This window comes from Salmo trutta, chromosome 40 (assembly GCF_901001165.1).
Source record: "Salmo trutta chromosome 40, fSalTru1.1, whole genome shotgun sequence".
In the NCBI taxonomy this organism is placed as follows: Eukaryota; Metazoa; Chordata; class Actinopteri; order Salmoniformes; family Salmonidae; genus Salmo; species Salmo trutta.
The window spans coordinates 20,754,095-20,771,338 of record NC_042996.1 but is presented as its reverse complement, the minus strand read 5'-3'; the positions used below and the strand labels follow the sequence as shown (position 1 = coordinate 20,771,338).

Sequence of the window (17,244 nt, the reverse complement as noted above, 5' to 3'; positions counted from 1 at the left end):
TATTCCATGTGTAACTCTGTGTTGGTGTATGTGTCGAATTGCTATGCTTTATCTTGGCCAGGTCGCAGTTGCAAATGAGAACTTGTTCTCAACTAGCCTACCTGGTTAAATAAAGGTGAAATATATATATATTTTTTAGGCCGCACACACATCCCATACTCTAGCGTACTAGGCCTTTAAAGAGGCAATCTGCAGTTGACTTATAAATGAATGATATGTACCCATTGATTCTTGAAGAATATAACGTATAAATGAATGATATGTACCCATTGATTCTTGAAGAATATAACGTATAAATGAATGATATGTACCCATTGATTCTTGAAGAATATAACTTATAAATGCTTCAAGAACTTAGTTCAACTGTCATACAAGCTTAACAAGCAAAATATAAGCTTATTTTACTCTAAGGTTTGTAAACAAAGTAAATTGAAACAAACACTATATAGCCTTAAAACATGGTTAAAACTATCATGATGATATCATGGATGGTCAGTCCTTGCATCCATAGCTCTGTAAATGAATTTGAGAATAAGAGTGGTGGGTACATTTCTCCAGCCCCGTCCCTCAGCTCTTTACCGGGATGGAGAGTTCACTTTGTTATTGTTAAAACCGCTGATGCCACTTTAAGTTTCACAGAAGTAGAAAAAAAGCTGAATGATGTGATTTGCGATGATATGACCCACCATTCATTGAAGTAATTAGAGTGACACAGAATCACTGATCTAATTTAGCCATGGATTGCTCTTGACCCAAGAGATGCTGCATGCATGCAGAGCCAGGGCCACAGCAGTCCTCCTTTGGTTTCAACCATGGATGGCTGAGTTAGTGAGGGGAGGACTGAGAGCAGTGAGGACAGCCTCTGAGCAAGTGTGTTTGCATCACAAATGGCACCCTATTCCCTACACTCTTAGAACTAGTGGTGACTCGAGGAACCCTGGAGATCCTCAAGGAACCCCTGGAGTTCATCAGGGAACCATTCCTAGTCAATGGTTCATATTTGCACCTTCGGTTAGTTGAGTGGTTCTTGGAGGAAACTTGAATGGTTCTTGGAAGATGGACTCTTGGAAGATTAGTCCAAATGAGGACTAAAAGAGATCCTAATAAAATCAAATGGTTCAATGTAGCAACGGGTTCCTGTAGAAACCCTGGAGTGCTGGAAAAGCTTGATCTTTTTTTGGGGCCTCCTGTTAGAGTGAATGTCATTCCTGTTCATGTGTTCTGTCATCACATGTTAAGGTTGAGCACTGACAGTTTTTTAGCTTTAATGACACTAACCGAAGTGTATGAAGTCCTGAAGTGCTTATCCAAATCCCAAAGTTGGAATAGTTACCATTACATTTGATCATACGCTCTTATCCAAAGCGACTTTCAGCAGTGAGTGACCACATTTTCATAAGTGTTAGTACTGATCCCCCATGGGAATCGAAGCCAAAACCCTGGCGTTGCAAGTGCCATGCTCTACCCACTGAGCCACACGGGACCACAAGTGATGTTACGTTTGATACCGGAGCTCTGTTTCGAAATAGTAGTATGCCGATACTTGTATCAGTGACGTCCGAAGCTTCGACCAGAAGTACCACTAGTGTACACTGTGTGTTGATCAATGCCTAGCGTAATGAACCTATTTTATAGATACAATTGCCTGGAAATACACAAAGCTTCAGGAAGCTTAATTTCATCATCACTAGTTATCACTTTACCACTGTATGCAATCAGCAATGTTAATATTATTAATACTATATTAGAATAGGTAATATGCATAAATGTTCAAGGAACATTTTTAATTTGCAGTGTACAAACTAAACATGACAAACAACAATGGCATTTACGTTAAAGGGTGACCAAAAATAACTATCAGAAAGCCACGCCTCCAATAAGCCATGCCTCCAATCTGATAGGCAGCCACCTCTACAATATATTATTAAAAAGGTTAAAAATTGAATCCCTCCCATCACAACAAGGTTCCGGTTCGAAACCTTTACACAGGGGTTCTTCGAAGACTCTTTTCAGAGGGGTTCCTCAAGGAACCTTTTTCAACTGGAAAGGTTCCGCCGGTGTGGCAACCCAAAACGTTTTTCCTGGCACCTTTACTTATAAGAGTGTATATAGCGCACTACTTTTGACTAAAGCCCTATGGGTCCTGGTCAAAAGTAATGCACTCTGTGGGGAGTAGGGTGCCATTTAGGACTCAGCCTGTGTGTTTTGAACAACACTGAATCCTGAGGAGGTCTCACTGGCCCAGATGTGGCTGACTCCTCTTAATGTTCTGCACAACTTATCTCAGAGGCTGGAGGCTAATGAACCGCTTCTTTGCACAGTAACGCAACAACATATCTGTTTTTTTACGTTTTGCTTCTTCTTCTAGGGTTGCGGCCTAAGGTCTGAAATTGGTTTAGAGAAGGAGGAAGGAAATGCTTTCTCCAAATTCCCCAAACCCCGTCTTTATTTTATTTCAGCTGATAATGAAACTGAGCTTCACTCTTTTTTCTACTTCATATTTCAACACAGCACTTTGAATAAACTGTCAGTATTTCAAGTACCTACCTTCAGAATTGCTGTTATGTCATTTCCAAGGCTTTAATTATCTTTAACTCAGTGCATATATCCATACATGAAACAGTGGATATCGTGTGGACTGGGTCCTCTCTTGTTTGCTCGGTATGGCCATGATACAAACATCCACTGTTATAAAAGAAAAGTTGATGGCATGAACACCATGGGCCTCCACTGAGCTGCCAAGGAAGAAGCGGAAGACTCACACAAACATGTACATTGTGTAACATTACATTGTTATGTGTATACAGTACATACTGAATCATGAATCAGTCTGAAATGATGATAATAAATGTTTTATGAGAAATTCAATTGGAATAATTTAAACACTACAGTGCAAAAACAATGGGGGAAAAACAAGTATACAAAGCTTGAATTCTATGGACTTAACATTCATGAGTGTGTTAATAAAAAACAAGTCCACAGAAAGCTATATTGCGGCGCCACCATATAAGCACTGTGCAAGTAGCTTTGTGAATTCATAGCCTACAGTGGTGAAAACTGCTGGAAAAAACAATAGAGTCTGGCTCCAGCAGATACATTTTCAAGCCACAGACACTGTGAGACATCCCAGATGAGACAGGATGTTGAATTGTGCCAGAGAGGATGGTGCATCAACCCCATCAACAGCCCGGGTGGTCAAATTACATTTAGAATTAGATGCACTAGCTAGGTAGCATGTACTAGCTAGCTAGTGTGTACTGCTTGCTAGTGTGTACTAGCTAGCAAGTGTTGAACTAGTTAGCTAGTGTGTACTAGCTAGCTAGTGTGTACTACGTGCTTCTACACCTGCATTGCTTGCTGTTTGGGGTTTTAGGCTGGGTTTCTGTACAGCACTTTGAGATATCAGCTGATGTAAGAAGGGCTATATAAATACATTTGATTTGATTTGATACTAGCTGCACAAATCAACAGTGGTTAACATAACGCCCTGGACCAGAACTATATGTAGATACGTAGCACACTGATGCCCTGGAACAAAGCTACTGACTCAAGCGATACACGAGACAAACTAAGAGGTTGCGCACGCACATTTAAGATGCAAAAATACAATCTGAGACTAATTTTGATGCGCTTTGAGTTTCGCAGACCACGCGGCACCAGTGTACATAATCTGCAGCTAGATTATTTTCTGAAAAACTAAGACACAATCCCAAAAGAGAGCAATAGGTCTTAAAAAAGGGATCATGTTCTGGAATCAATATTAATTGTATATCATGACATAATCATGACACGCACTGCATTTCAATAGGCTAAGATATATTTGGCCTATATGGTCATAACATAATCTGTATTGTTTTAAAGCATTTGTCAGAAACCTACAATAATAGACTGTGTCCCATATGACACTCTATTCCCTACATATATTCACTATGGGCTTTCGTCAAAAGTATTGCACTATGTACGGAATAGGGTGCCATTTGGGACGCAGCTGATTCAGAAACCAACACTGAGGTTTGTACTGCATGCATAGAGGAGCCATGTGCTGGATGACTCATCATGGCCCTGGTGCTTACTGTTTAGCTCCGGGGACATTGTGTTACAGACAGCAGGACTGACTGTATCACTCTCCTCCTCTCCTTCATACTCATAAACAAACATGTTTTCACCAGTATTTATGTTTTCCAACGCATAGGCAGAATTAGCTTAGGATATGCAGTACTTGTTCAACATTCAGTGGTATATCCAAAGCCAAAACACATATTTTTCAAGAAATGTCTATACGTATCCAGCATCAGGTACATCATGTAAAGCAGGTCTTGGCTTCCTATAACTACGTAATAGCCCGTAAAAATCAAACATTTCCTAAATAAAGTGAAGAGCATTTGCAAGCTGGTAATGTATGTCATTTTGGCAAATGTGCGAACTCCAAAAGAAAAGTCATAGGCCTAATGATTGCTTCGCCCTCACGTAATCCAATGCCAAAGACTGATGATGAATGATGAAAAGTGCACAGAACTGCACAACACCTCATATATCAATTCAACAGCTTTGAAAAGAGAACCAATGCTAAGTTGTCCTATAGCTCCCTATTCAGAAACAGTCGCTCCAAAAATGGACAATAGCAGAATATAGCAGAATAATGAACACACTGTTTGTACAAAACTCTCTTCATTAGCCTTAGGCATGATTATTCCTCCTCAAATATTACACAAATCCTCATTAAGGTTTGTAGTAGAGTGCAGAAAATGTTTGATTCGTTACAGCAGGTTATCTTTTTCATTAGCCAAAAAGATGAATCATTCAGTAACCACACACTTTAATAACAGAAGCAACGACATTTTCATATAATGTAATTGCTATGAGTGAACAAAACGTGCAGAGGCAAGGGCTTCACATATTGCATTGCTTGCTGTTTGGAGTTTCTGTACAGCACTTTGTGACATCGGCTGATGTTAAAAGGGCTTCATGAATACATTTGATTGATTGATATTCTGGTACAAATAAAACATGATAGAAACGTGAGCGGCATGACATTAATGTAGGTGTCATCCTTCAATGTCAACAACAATGACAAGACAAGTTGTGATAGCTGGTATTTTGTAATAGATAGATGACAAATATACAGTATGCTGTCATCTGTATATATTGGCTCACTTGAGTCATTTCATCTCAATTTCATGAACATTTTCACCATTGCTTGTGTTCATTTGTCAACACATATGTGCAGCATATGTATGGGGGGAAAGACAAAGAAAGAAAGCCCTGCAAATGCTGTCTTCCACGCCAAACATCATCTAACATGATCAGCACAGTCGTTCAAGTCACATGATGTTTGATCCTGACAGCTCATCCATATCCAGGGAGATTGGTTTCATTTCCATGTACACTCAAACATTCTAATGAGGATGTGCTGGGAGACACAGAAACAGTAGCACTTGCTTTAGCACAGGCAGGCCTGCCAAGGAACTCAACTACATTCTCCCATTCACCTCTCAATGCAAGCTAGCAAGTATTCCTCCACTAATCACCTGACTCATGAAAATGAGATATTTCCCAAAATAAAAGGAGACAGAGAGAGAGAGAGAGAGAGAGAGAGAGAGAGAGATAATGTGCTGAACAAGAAGAAACTAGCTTAAAAACCCTCCAAAGCCCAGTGATTCACGACAACACATGCAGAATTATCAGGAACAAAAAGCCTGATTAAACACGGATGCAAATTTTCACCACAATGTAGTAGCTACTAAAAAAACCTAATATTACATTAGCATAGATGTTAAAATCAAGACAGTGATGTGAACTGTGTAGAATTGCTTTCTCATGTAAGGTTTCCACCCTATTGAGGCCTACAAAATACGCAAAACATACGCATGCACAAAGCAAATAAATATATATTTGCGTTCACTGGGTTAACTTCTGAATACATACATAAATGCAGGACTATCTCTTTAATATTATAATACATTACATTAGTCCTTACAATAGATAAACCCCTGTTATGCAATATGAATGGTTTACATGTTGTAAATAGACACAGTAATGCATATATCTTTGCTTTTAGCATGTCACATGCCCTCTGCAAAGCTGGTTCTATGAAGTATGATGTTTCTCCTTTCCTAAAGTCAATAATACTCCATGGGCAGGGAAAACCTCTAAATATTTCAAAACAGTTAGATACAATGTTTGCAGTAGATCTTGAACTGTAGTAATGTATCTCCTGCCAGAATTGATATGTTTTTAGTACGTTAGCGACAGTAAAATAGGGAGCACGTACGGCACGTACACTTGTTGCTTGCAGGGAGGTTTTCTTTCACAATATAACCCACAATCAGGGATACCTATTCAATTTTTATGTGACCTAAATATTCCTTTTCATCTGCTGACTAGATATTTTCCACATTTCTCCACATTTCACACCAGCACATCTACTGTGTGGTAGACTAAATTCATCTCTGTAAACCCAGTTACAGTTAAGATGATAATCTATACAGACAGAAAGACCACTCACTGGTCTCTGGATGTTTAATCTATTGAAAAAAGACAAGGCTATGATTAGGATCTGAGTCAGAAACACATTCAGTGAAGATGATGACGATGATGACAGGGACGACTACGATAACAACGATCATGACGATGGGGATATTTTGTATCAGATCCATTGATTTCCCATGAGGATTTGGACAACACGATGAGTATCATGGGAGACTTTAATCTAGCATGAAAGACGCAAGTAATCCTTGTGCGGATTATACCAAACCAAGCTAAGCCAACATTCTCCACTCATTCTAACATGCAAACCTCATCGGCCACGCTGCCTGCGCAAGCGTTTTTTTTGTTTTGTTGTTTTTTTACACATACATGGTATTCAATAATTTCACACACACCGCTCGCACGTGTGAACGAGTGTCTGCGTAGCCAAGCGCCAAAGTAGAACTTGGTTCTATTTGAGACGCGCCATGCTCTGCAGGTCCGTTCCTTACTGGATATCAGGAAGATACAAGCCCACGTGGATGCTTGAAAGACCAACGAGGAGAGATTCATTGAAGATAAGTAACAAAAAACTAACTAGGTTTCCCTTTTTATCAGTGGATTAATCGTCAGAGTAGAAAAACACAAGATTTTGTATGACTCCACGTGAAAATTCTACAAAGAACCAGCTTAAAAGAGGACCATATGCATGCCAGATAAAGTAACAACCCAATGCTCATCTCCCAGGACAAACTAGCTAGGAACAGCTAGCTAGCTAAATGTCCATGAATGCTTCATGTGTGTTTCGACCTGCCCCTAAATTAATATAGATGAATAATTGGTTTTGATATTTTAACCTGATCGCGTCTGCTGTGGATGGACAAAATCCACATGCATCCGATGGCGCACGCAGACGCATGCATTTGGCTGGTGTAGTCAGCATGTAACATTAGAACATGGTAAGTCAGCATGGGCTTGCCGACCATTCTCTGACCAATATCCACTCCCAACCTCAGTCTTCAGGGTCTATGATATTCTGCATACCCCTAGCCTAGTCTCAAATCTGTTTGTATTTTTGCCAACTCCTCTATCATTTGCTGACATGTCATAACCTACGACAAGGAACACAACATTGGCTGAACCACAAATTGATCTACCAAGCTAGCCTACCCTTGACTGTGCCTGAGTATACACAGTATGTTTGCACTGACCATCCACTATGGCCAGTGGGATCATGAAGTAAGGTAAAACACCACAAAATGGGGCGAAACTGGTTGAAATGGTGGCATGATAAAAATGGTTGTAGTGATGTCATTTCAACCTGTTTTGACCGCTGGGACAGGACAAGACTGATACACAGTCTCCATAGCCCCATAGAACCATAGAACCATAGCACCATAGCACCATAGCCCCATAACATCATAGCTCACCCCCCAAGCTGATACATGGCACCCTAATCCAGTTTGCAGGAGAGGAGGACAAAGAGAACCCATCACCCTGACAGTGGCATCCCTCCCCAGGGTGCCATTGAAGTATTTGTCTGTACATCACCAGAGCAAGTAAATAAATAACAAGCCAAGTAAATAGACAGATACACAAATACTGTGGGTAAATAAATAAATAAAGTCGCCCTCCTGCCTGTCAAAGTGTTGTCAAGAAAATACAGCAACCCCAGAAATATCCTCTGCCTTTACCAGGTGTGATTCTGCCCAGCCTAAATCCCCTGCAAGTTGGTGTAATGTATCTCCTGAAAAATTATTCTTGTGCTCCTCTAAATCCTACATTAGAGAAAAAAATGCTGTTTAAGTATGCAAGGCGAAACCTTTGAAGCATCATCCACATTTTAATCAGTTAATATTTAAAGCGGAGATATTCTTTTTTTAAGCCAGAAGCATGGTGGCATGGAGTGCTGGCGGGCTGGGGAAAATAAAGAGTGTTTGTTTGGTCATTATAGACAGATATCTTCTCTATCCATCACACCCACATGCAAATCTATTGGAAAAACATCTGCTTGATCATTTGTATTCAAAGGCCTCAGTCCTCCATAATAGATATCAGTGTGTCAGACGATAAATACAGCAAAACATTTTCAAGGCCGGCCCCTAGGGAATGATAATCATCATCTTGTATTTTATAGCTCACTTTCATTCCAGCATCTCCATCTACCATATTTCCCTTTCCATCAACCACCCGCTATACATATTATACATCATTTAGACAATATGTTCCATTTATATTCAACCACACATCTTTTCAGGGCCAGCTTGTCTCTAAATGGATTTGAACAGTATCAGTCCAGATGTTTTGTTATAAGATCACAACAGCTGAACTTGGCTGGTTTAATAACATAGTAGCTTAAAAAAATGACAATGAGTTATGAATGGACATAGAGAGCAGAAGGGACCTTACACTTTAAATCTACATTAATCTTTAGAAAGGCAAGCAAAGCCTCTGGTGTGAAACTGATGCATTATTTCCCCTTCGCACAGTGCTTATAACATATACAATACACACAGTAGGATGCAATGATCCCCACATTATCCTTCACTTACAGTATTGATTAGCAGTTTACACATTAGTCATACAGGACAGTAGGCTATACGGTGCTTCCTGGTAAAGGAAAATAATAACCCCCAGGATGCCTGACCCGGGTAGAAACAACATTGCACCAACTCTATCCCTGGAAACATCGATAACTCTTAGACATGTATGTGATATTTTACAAAGGAGGCTGATGGAATCAGGGACCTTGAGGCCCCTGTCGTGCTTTATAGCGTGTACTAACAGGCCAGTAATGGAGTGGTCTAGCTCCCTATTGCTTTGGATGGCCTGTGTGATGCATTGGGGAGGGTACAGTAACACACAAAGGCCACAAAGAACAACACAATGGCACCTCTAGCTTCTAGCAGAGCCACACACGGCTTTGTGTGTGATGTGTGGATTCATGAAAAGCAAAGGAGTATCCTCCCTTCACTTTCCTGCGCCGAGTAGCTTGTCTTCTCAAGGGCTGAGTCGTCCCCTCCATTTCTGGGCAGTTTTCCTTTTCTGAGCGCTCGTTGGTAAAGACCCTTTAACCAAGCTTTAATTAAGAGCTGGCTTGCATTATTAAAAAATTAAAAACACTCCAGTGTGCAAAAAGGCTGCCTCAGATGAATTATTCCCCATCAAAAAGCAAATGTGTCAGAATCAACAGATGGTATTTATTCTGCAGCAGTCAGATTATCAACTGAGGATCTGGGTGAGACTATGTTTTCACATCCATTGGCAGTCCATGAAAATGATACTTAATACCACTGAGATATACAAAGGATGTAATTCTTAATTAGAAGATCACTGCCATTTAAGGGTAGCCCAAGAGAAGTTCTCAGATCTGAGATAAATTAATTTCCACCATCAATAAAATAAAAGGGAAAATGCTTTCCAAAGTAACATTCAATATAAAAACATGGTTGGCAGGCATAGAAAACATCAATTCACAGTGATACATGGGTAAAAGAAAGCTTTGATTGTATTCTTTTATACTGGAGGTAAATACCTGGGCCAAAGTATTCTTTGTATTCTGTGCAACACAATTTCTTGTGAAACCACCAACATTTTGTAGATATTTAGTAAATGACAATGAATGTCCTTTTACAGATAAGATAAAACAGATGCAAGGAGACCAAATGACAATGTGATGAAATAATCCCATTGGTTTTCATGATCCCAAACTGCATTGTACTACATGGACATCATGTGATAGGTGATAACCACTGCAGCCATCCCTGGCCCATAGCTAAACGCATGCAAAATGGCCCAGTTAAAATTCCACAGCCACAGAGCAACCACTTCAATCCTAGCTCCATGCAAGACAAGGTTCTGTTTGCCTCATTTTAGCCCTCCTCTCAGCCCTGTCAGAATCTCATAACATTTCATTAAACACTAAACAAATCAAGACTGCTGTTACTGAAAGCAAACAAACACAGTGTTAGATACAAACTAGGGCCGATGTCATTTCTGGACAGGATCTATTCCTGACAACCTCCCATTATCAACATAAAATGGTCTGTAATGATGGCATCCAGATAGAACTGACAAATGCAAATAGATTGCAAGACCCATATAGTAACTGACAGAGACCTTTTGGGGTGCACTAATGACATCTCCAACAGAATTAGTTACTTACCTTGCTATGCAAAAAGGCCCTTAAAAAGGTTTTCAGGTCAACTGCACCTTCGCAATTTGTCTGTCTTGTTTACAAGCAAGCTTTCCATGATTTCAGCATCATATTTTGTGTTCGCAAGCAACTGGGCTAAGGTAATTCAATTATTTTTTGAGACTGGCATAGAAATGAAGATGCTTAAATACATGTTCCACAAAGGCAGAAGATAAAAGAGTGACTGAATGGGAAGCCTTCAACCCAAATACAGCATAAAACTCAATTTACTATAAATACATCTAGACACAAGAGAAGCAGATTGGCAATGGCATGGCTTCTTGTTGTGCACCTTGATCACCCTGTCAACATTGATGCCACCATCGTTTTCACAAGGTACAGTGGCTATCATAAGTATTCACCCGCCTTGGATTTCTTCACATTTTGTTGCGTTACAAAGTGGGATTGAAATGGATTTTATTGTGATCATTTTGTCATTGATCTACACAAAATATTCCATAATGTCAAATTAAAAAGAAAATTTGACAAATCTTTAGAAATGTATAAAAATTGTTTCACTAAAATGTAGTTGTTGCGTAAGTATTCACCCCCTTTGTTCAGGCAAGCCTAGATTAGTTCAGGAGTACATTTTGACATAACAAATCACGTAATAAATTTGATGGACTCATTCTGTGTGAAATAATAGGGATTGACATAATTTTTTCATGATTACCCCTTCCTCTGTCCCCCATAAATACAACATACAGTATGTAAGGTCCCTCAGACATTGGATATCTCTTTAAGCATGGTCAAGTTAATAATTATGCTGTGGATGATGTATTAAACCACCCAGATGCAAAAATATACAGTCTTCCTTCTGAACTGAGCTGCAGAACAGGAAGGAAACTGCTAAGGAATGTCACCATCAGGCCCATTGGTGACCGGGGCAGACTGGTCACCAAGCCCATCTGGTATTTTGGGCAAATGCCAGATGGACCTGTCTAACGTGGGGTTTTTGTACAAAATAATCATTATCTGGCTAATAATGGGGGCCTGAAGGAAAAAAAATATCCGATGTGTTAGATATGTCAGGGCCGATTTCTGATACCAGTCCGCCCCGATTGGTGATTTTAAAACAGCTACAGCGTTCAATGGCAACATTGTTGTTATTTCACAATACAATACAGTTTCTTACCAAGAAGGCAGTGAATGTTCCTGAGTGGGCAAACTACAGTTTTGACTTAAACCTGCTTGAAAATCTATGGCAAGACTTGAATATTGCTGTCTAGCCATGTCCCCCAAAACCTATAAGAGCTTGAAGCATTTTGAAAAGAATAATGAAAATATTGCACAATCCAGGTGTGCGATGCTCTTAGAGACTAACCCAAGAAGCCTCATAGCTGTAATCGCTGGTAAAGGTGTTTGTAATATGTTTGAAACATGTAAAACAGGGCGGTGAATACTTATTTAATCAAGGTATATTAATGTTTCATTTCTTTTCTTCATTTTGACATTAAACAGTAGATCATTTACAAAAATATATATAATTAAATCTATTTTAATCCCACTTTGTGACAATAAAATGTGAAGAAATTAAGGGGGGTGAATACTTTTGATACCCACTGTATTGGGGAAGTACTATGAAACTGTAACTAGGGAACAGGATTTATAGTTTCGTTCTTTTGATACAACATAGATTATCATCTAAACAAGAGTGTTATAAAACATCAGATTAGTTTGGGATTTCTAAACAGTGATCAAATCTCTTGATTTAGTCAAACATGAAGGCCGGATTGAACATGAAATCTCTGTCAGTGAAAGGAAAAAAACAAGTTTGCAAAATGTAAAATTTTATTTTCAACAGATTACACAGTTAACTTTCAACAAATGCAATCCTAATTTAAACTGTACTCACATTCGGGACTTCAAAATGAAAGACTCACATACTTACACACAATCTATCTATAATATACAAAAAAGAATACAGAATAAATATTAAAATGGCCACAAGAGAAAAAGTAAGTTATTGAAAACAATCAGTAGAGAGCAAATGTAGGGAAAGTATAAATAAACAAGACGGTGTGCCTTAAATGTTTTTTTCCTTCAACACTTTTTACAAATTGTGCAAGATTTCATAATAAGGCTCTGGTCTTGAAGTGACAGCTGTCTGAAGATTCACACACAAACACACATGTGCCCACGCACACACACACACACACTCCCTGTGCTCTGAGCACTCTGTGGGGTGTACATAGCAAACCTTTGCAGAACAAAAAAAGTGGCTGCTCTGCTGAGTGTATGACCCGTGATGCTTACGAGAGTGGACCAGCTTTTTAAAATGAACATGCACTTGACATTGATGTGAAAAGAGTCAAGGACTTTTCAGGAGTGGATGAGAAAACCCAACAACTGAAAAACAGAACAATATCAGAACCATTAAGGCAAGAACACCTGCTGGAGTGGCTTCAGCAATACTGTAACAATATTTCAGTGTTTAGGTAACATGGATGTGACACATTTAAGTATTTCTTCACTGTCTTTCTTAAGGTTTGTTTGTTCTCAAAAAAACAACGTTTTTATCCAAACATCGTTTAATATGTTTTCTTTGTAAAAAATGTGAGCAGATTCAGAAAAATAACTATTCCAGACAATAGGGACACATGGATCGTAAAACTACAAGAAATAATTTCTAGATTTAAGTTGCAACTTCAAAACCACACATCATTATTCCCTTCATTAAGCCCCCCCCCCTGCCCCCCTCACCCCCCAAAATGAAAAAGATATCACTTACATTAAAACCAATTTAATCCTCTTGTGAAGGTGTATTCCAACAGTTAGTCACCGAACATTGTTTTGCTTTACATACAGCGAATGGGATGTCTGTTGCAAATGAAAGCATTCATTGTTTAGTTAGGGGGGAAAACAAGTTGTCCTTGCACCTTGCAATGCAACCGTTAATCAAAAAAATCTTTACATCTTCTTTTTAGTGCAACTTTTAAATGTAAAACAATTCCAGTGACTCCTTAGAGGAAATCGTTTCTTAGTTTTCTGTGGGTTTTTTTCACCAAAATCTTTTACCACAAAGAATTATCTTCAAAATATCCAAAGCAAGGGGTCAGTCCTTTGTTTTTGTAGTTTCACCAATGATTCTTTTTTCTTTGTCTTCTCTGCTTCTAAACAACCTTCCGCAGCAGTTGTTTACTAGAACATAAACATAGGAGGGGTTCTCAGCTACCTGATTATTTCATTCCCTTCAACCTCCATGTTTGATGTTCAATCACAGAACCAAGGGAGTGATTGACAGTCCAACTTCTGCCTCAGAAGAGAGGGAAGGAGGAGGAGGAGAAACTGGAGGATGAAGAGAAAGAGAGCTGTACAATGGGACCAAACCCAAATTGAGATCAATCAGTGGAGGAGTGGAAGGAAAAAAACAACCCAAGCCTTCATATAACGCAGTAGGGTTCCCTAGGTAACCTGGACTTCCTGCAGTAAAGGAGAGTGGTGCTGAAGCAGCGCCGGAGCTCCCTGTTAGAGAAGATGCAGATAAAGGGATTGACTCCCGCCTGGGCGAAGCTCATCCACACCGCCGCGGTCAGGTACCCCCCTGGGACCGCGGGGCCCCTGGCAAACACCCTCCAATAGCAGGCCACTAGGTATGGGCCCCACAGTGTGAGGAAGAAGAAGGTCATGATGTAGAACATCCTACTTATTCTCTTTTCAGTCTTAAACTCGTCCAGCACCAGCAGGCGTCGCCGGCCCGCTGCATTGCTGTTCTGCCTGATGCCCAGCAGGGTTGGCGGGGTGGGGCCCCTGCCGAACCCCGCCAGCCAGTTAGCCGCTGCCTGGCCGCTGGCCCCGGGGCCATGGAAGGTCCAGTTCTGGCTGACGGCAGGCACGAACTGGACCGGTTTCATCTTCCGGCGGTCATGGACGAAGAAGATTAGCTTGAGGTAGACAAGCTGGGTGGCCAAGAGGATCAGGGCGAGGAGCAGCATGAAGCCCAGGGAGTCGTTGGCTCTGAATGAGCGGTGCTGGAACGTACACTGGTCCTCCTCCCTTATGAAGGAGTACGTCCCTACGTCCAGCACCGGGGGAAAGGCCATGGCCACCGACAACGTCCACACCATGCAGATGACTGCCAAACACGTCCAGAAGGTGAGCCTCTTGGTGTAGAAGCGGTGGTGGGCTATGGCCAGGTAGCGTGTCACACTCACACAGAAGAGCATGAATGCCGTGTGAAAGCAGGACAGCACCCCCAGGAAGGCTATCACTTTGCAGGTAAGCGTGCCGTACGTCCAGGTGGAACCATTCTTGACGGAGGTGAAGACGAAGGGGAAGCAGATGGCGGAGCGCAGGATGTCCGAGGCGCACAGGTCCAGCAGGAAGTAGTACGGCGCGCGGTGCAGGCTTTTGTCTTTGACCAGTAGGATGGAGATCAGGAGGTTGCCAACGACGCCGACTCCAATGATAAAACCCAGGGATGTCAGTTTGAGAAACGTGGCGAGAGGAGAGACATTCTGCAAGATGTTGTGGTCCCCTGCATGGCTATAGTTCGCCATAGATGGAGGAGGGATCATAAAGATGTAGTAGCTTCAGCCAAGTATCATTATCTAGAGGCGGCAGGGGGAGGCGATAGATCCATTTGTTGTGCTTTGAAGCAGATTCCCGGCTTGTAAGCAGCCTCTCTTCTACGGCATCCTTTGTTCTTTTGTCTCATCACACCTAAAAATACCTGAAAAATACCAGCCACTGATCAGGATTCACTCATACTGTTTTTACATTGCATTGCACCCTTTAGCTTGTATCTGGGTGTATGATAAACTACCATTTCCGCTTTGTAATTTATTTTCCATTTTCAGTTGAATTGCTCATTGCATTTATAATGGTATGCAATCAGTGCAGAGCAGTGCCCTAGCTGGAATAGTTAGTCTACAGATGAGCTTAATAAGACATAATCATTAATCCTGGTTACAATAATAGACTTTCTTTTATGGGCCGCCCTTTTAGAAATGACAGAACATTAGAGAAAATACAAGTAATGTTATGCTAAGACAACGTTTTAAGTCACCATTAAAGGGGAATGCATTTCATCTTATGGCTGGTAAGAAAGGGGGTAAACAAAAGGGTTCCATTCGATGTTTGGTCATTTTATTACGTCGTAAAACGTGTTTAACATTATGCAGCAAGAAAGCTGTTGATCACACCCAAAGACCCTGCAGAATTGATCTGACCAGGGGATGCTTACACTAAACTCTGCATGTGCCTTCATGCTTTGTTGAAAATTAACGGATGGTGCATACAGAATTAAAAGCATCCATGTTTTTGTCTGATTAACGGTTGACTGGAATTACACGGTAGACGTTATAATAAGCTATTCACCTGATTAAGGCGGTTTATTGACCAGGGCTTTTATCTATTTCCCAGCTCAGGTTTGATTTTAGGCGATAGACTATCGAATCTCACGACCATATTAACAAAGAACACCGTCTAGTCAAAATTATATTTGGTACCCTATGAATTGTTTATTGATGTTTATAACAATGAGATGATAAATCAAATTCTGCATTTCGATGCAAATAAATCACGAATGAAATAAACAATTCAATACTAGATAGCTATGCAAAAACATGGCATATTCGTTTATATATATATAAAAAAAGATCATATCAAACAAAGGCTATTCGTGACAGACTGTATTTTCCGAATTCTGTCATTATAGCGGAGATGCGCTTTTAAGCATTATCTATCCTTCGGATGAGCGTTATACGAGCGGTTCCCATGCATTTGGGTTGGAATTCATTCGATTACAATATATATTTCTCACCGTTCACTGTTGGATTGAACATTACAGTGTAGCGAATCCGCACGTCCATTAGGCAGAAGAATTTCCAAGTACCCGCTACGAATGGACTGGAATCCAAAGCCACAGAAAATGGTCCAATAAACATCGAAAGGACTGCTAATATATAAATTAAAAGCATACCTGTTGATATTCCTTTTGGTTTCCTTGGAGCTTATTTACATTGTAGAAGCCACTTTGCTGTAAAAAGCTTGGTTTGTTGCCTGCCTGCCCTTTTACCACAGTGAATATACAATAAACGGAACGGACGGAGCATGCGCACTGATCCTATTTGTGATCCAAGACGCGTCTTGTCTCTTGTTGCAGCACTATAGTCTCTCACGGCAACATCTGCTCAATGGGTGCAGCATCACAAGTCCCTCGTTGCCTTCATCAGTCATTATAGCGTACAGTGGGAGAGAGTGCGACCGGATCACTCATCCTGAGATCCAGTGCAATAGATTCCCATTTCTGCATAATATGCGTTTAGCTTATAGCCGACCTATATAGCCTATCAATTCTACTAAGCCTATAGGCGGCTCCCACGTCCCTATGCACTAGACCTACACCCAACACTAATTCAGAAGCAACGTTTAACAACAATCAAATCCAGTATATGTAAAATAATGATTTTTAAATAATGGTATATTACATTGCTACATGTATCATGTCATAAATTCATATGTAACAGTAACTAAGGGGTTAAACTAGGTGATGGTTCACCTCAGGCTAGACTGACTTGTCATATGTATAATTAACAAGCACTTTATGCAGTGTGTGTTTGTGTGCGTGCGTGTGTGTATGT

The 17,244-nt window shown here is 40.4% G+C and overlaps 1 protein-coding gene across 2 annotated transcripts; it reads right to left on the bottom strand.

Annotated features, from left to right (window-relative positions):
- Nucleotides 1-13,655: 13,655 nt before the first annotated feature.
- Nucleotides 13,656-16,966, bottom strand: LOC115180391 (probable G protein-coupled receptor 85). Of its 2 annotated transcripts, none has more exons than XM_029742447.1 (2): nucleotides 16,584-16,966; nucleotides 13,656-15,332 (listed from the first exon to the last, which is right to left on the bottom strand). In XM_029742447.1, the coding sequence occupies exon 2, from the start codon at nucleotides 15,175-15,177 to the stop codon at nucleotides 14,044-14,046; it is 1,134 nt and encodes a 377-aa protein (XP_029598307.1). In that variant the 5' UTR covers nucleotides 15,178-15,332; nucleotides 16,584-16,966; the 3' UTR covers nucleotides 13,656-14,043. The 2 variants fall into 2 exon arrangements, with proteins under 2 accessions (XP_029598307.1, XP_029598308.1); XM_029742448.1 differs by lacking the exon at nucleotides 16,584-16,966 and adding an exon at nucleotides 16,425-16,563.
- Nucleotides 16,967-17,244: the final 278 nt, after the last annotated feature.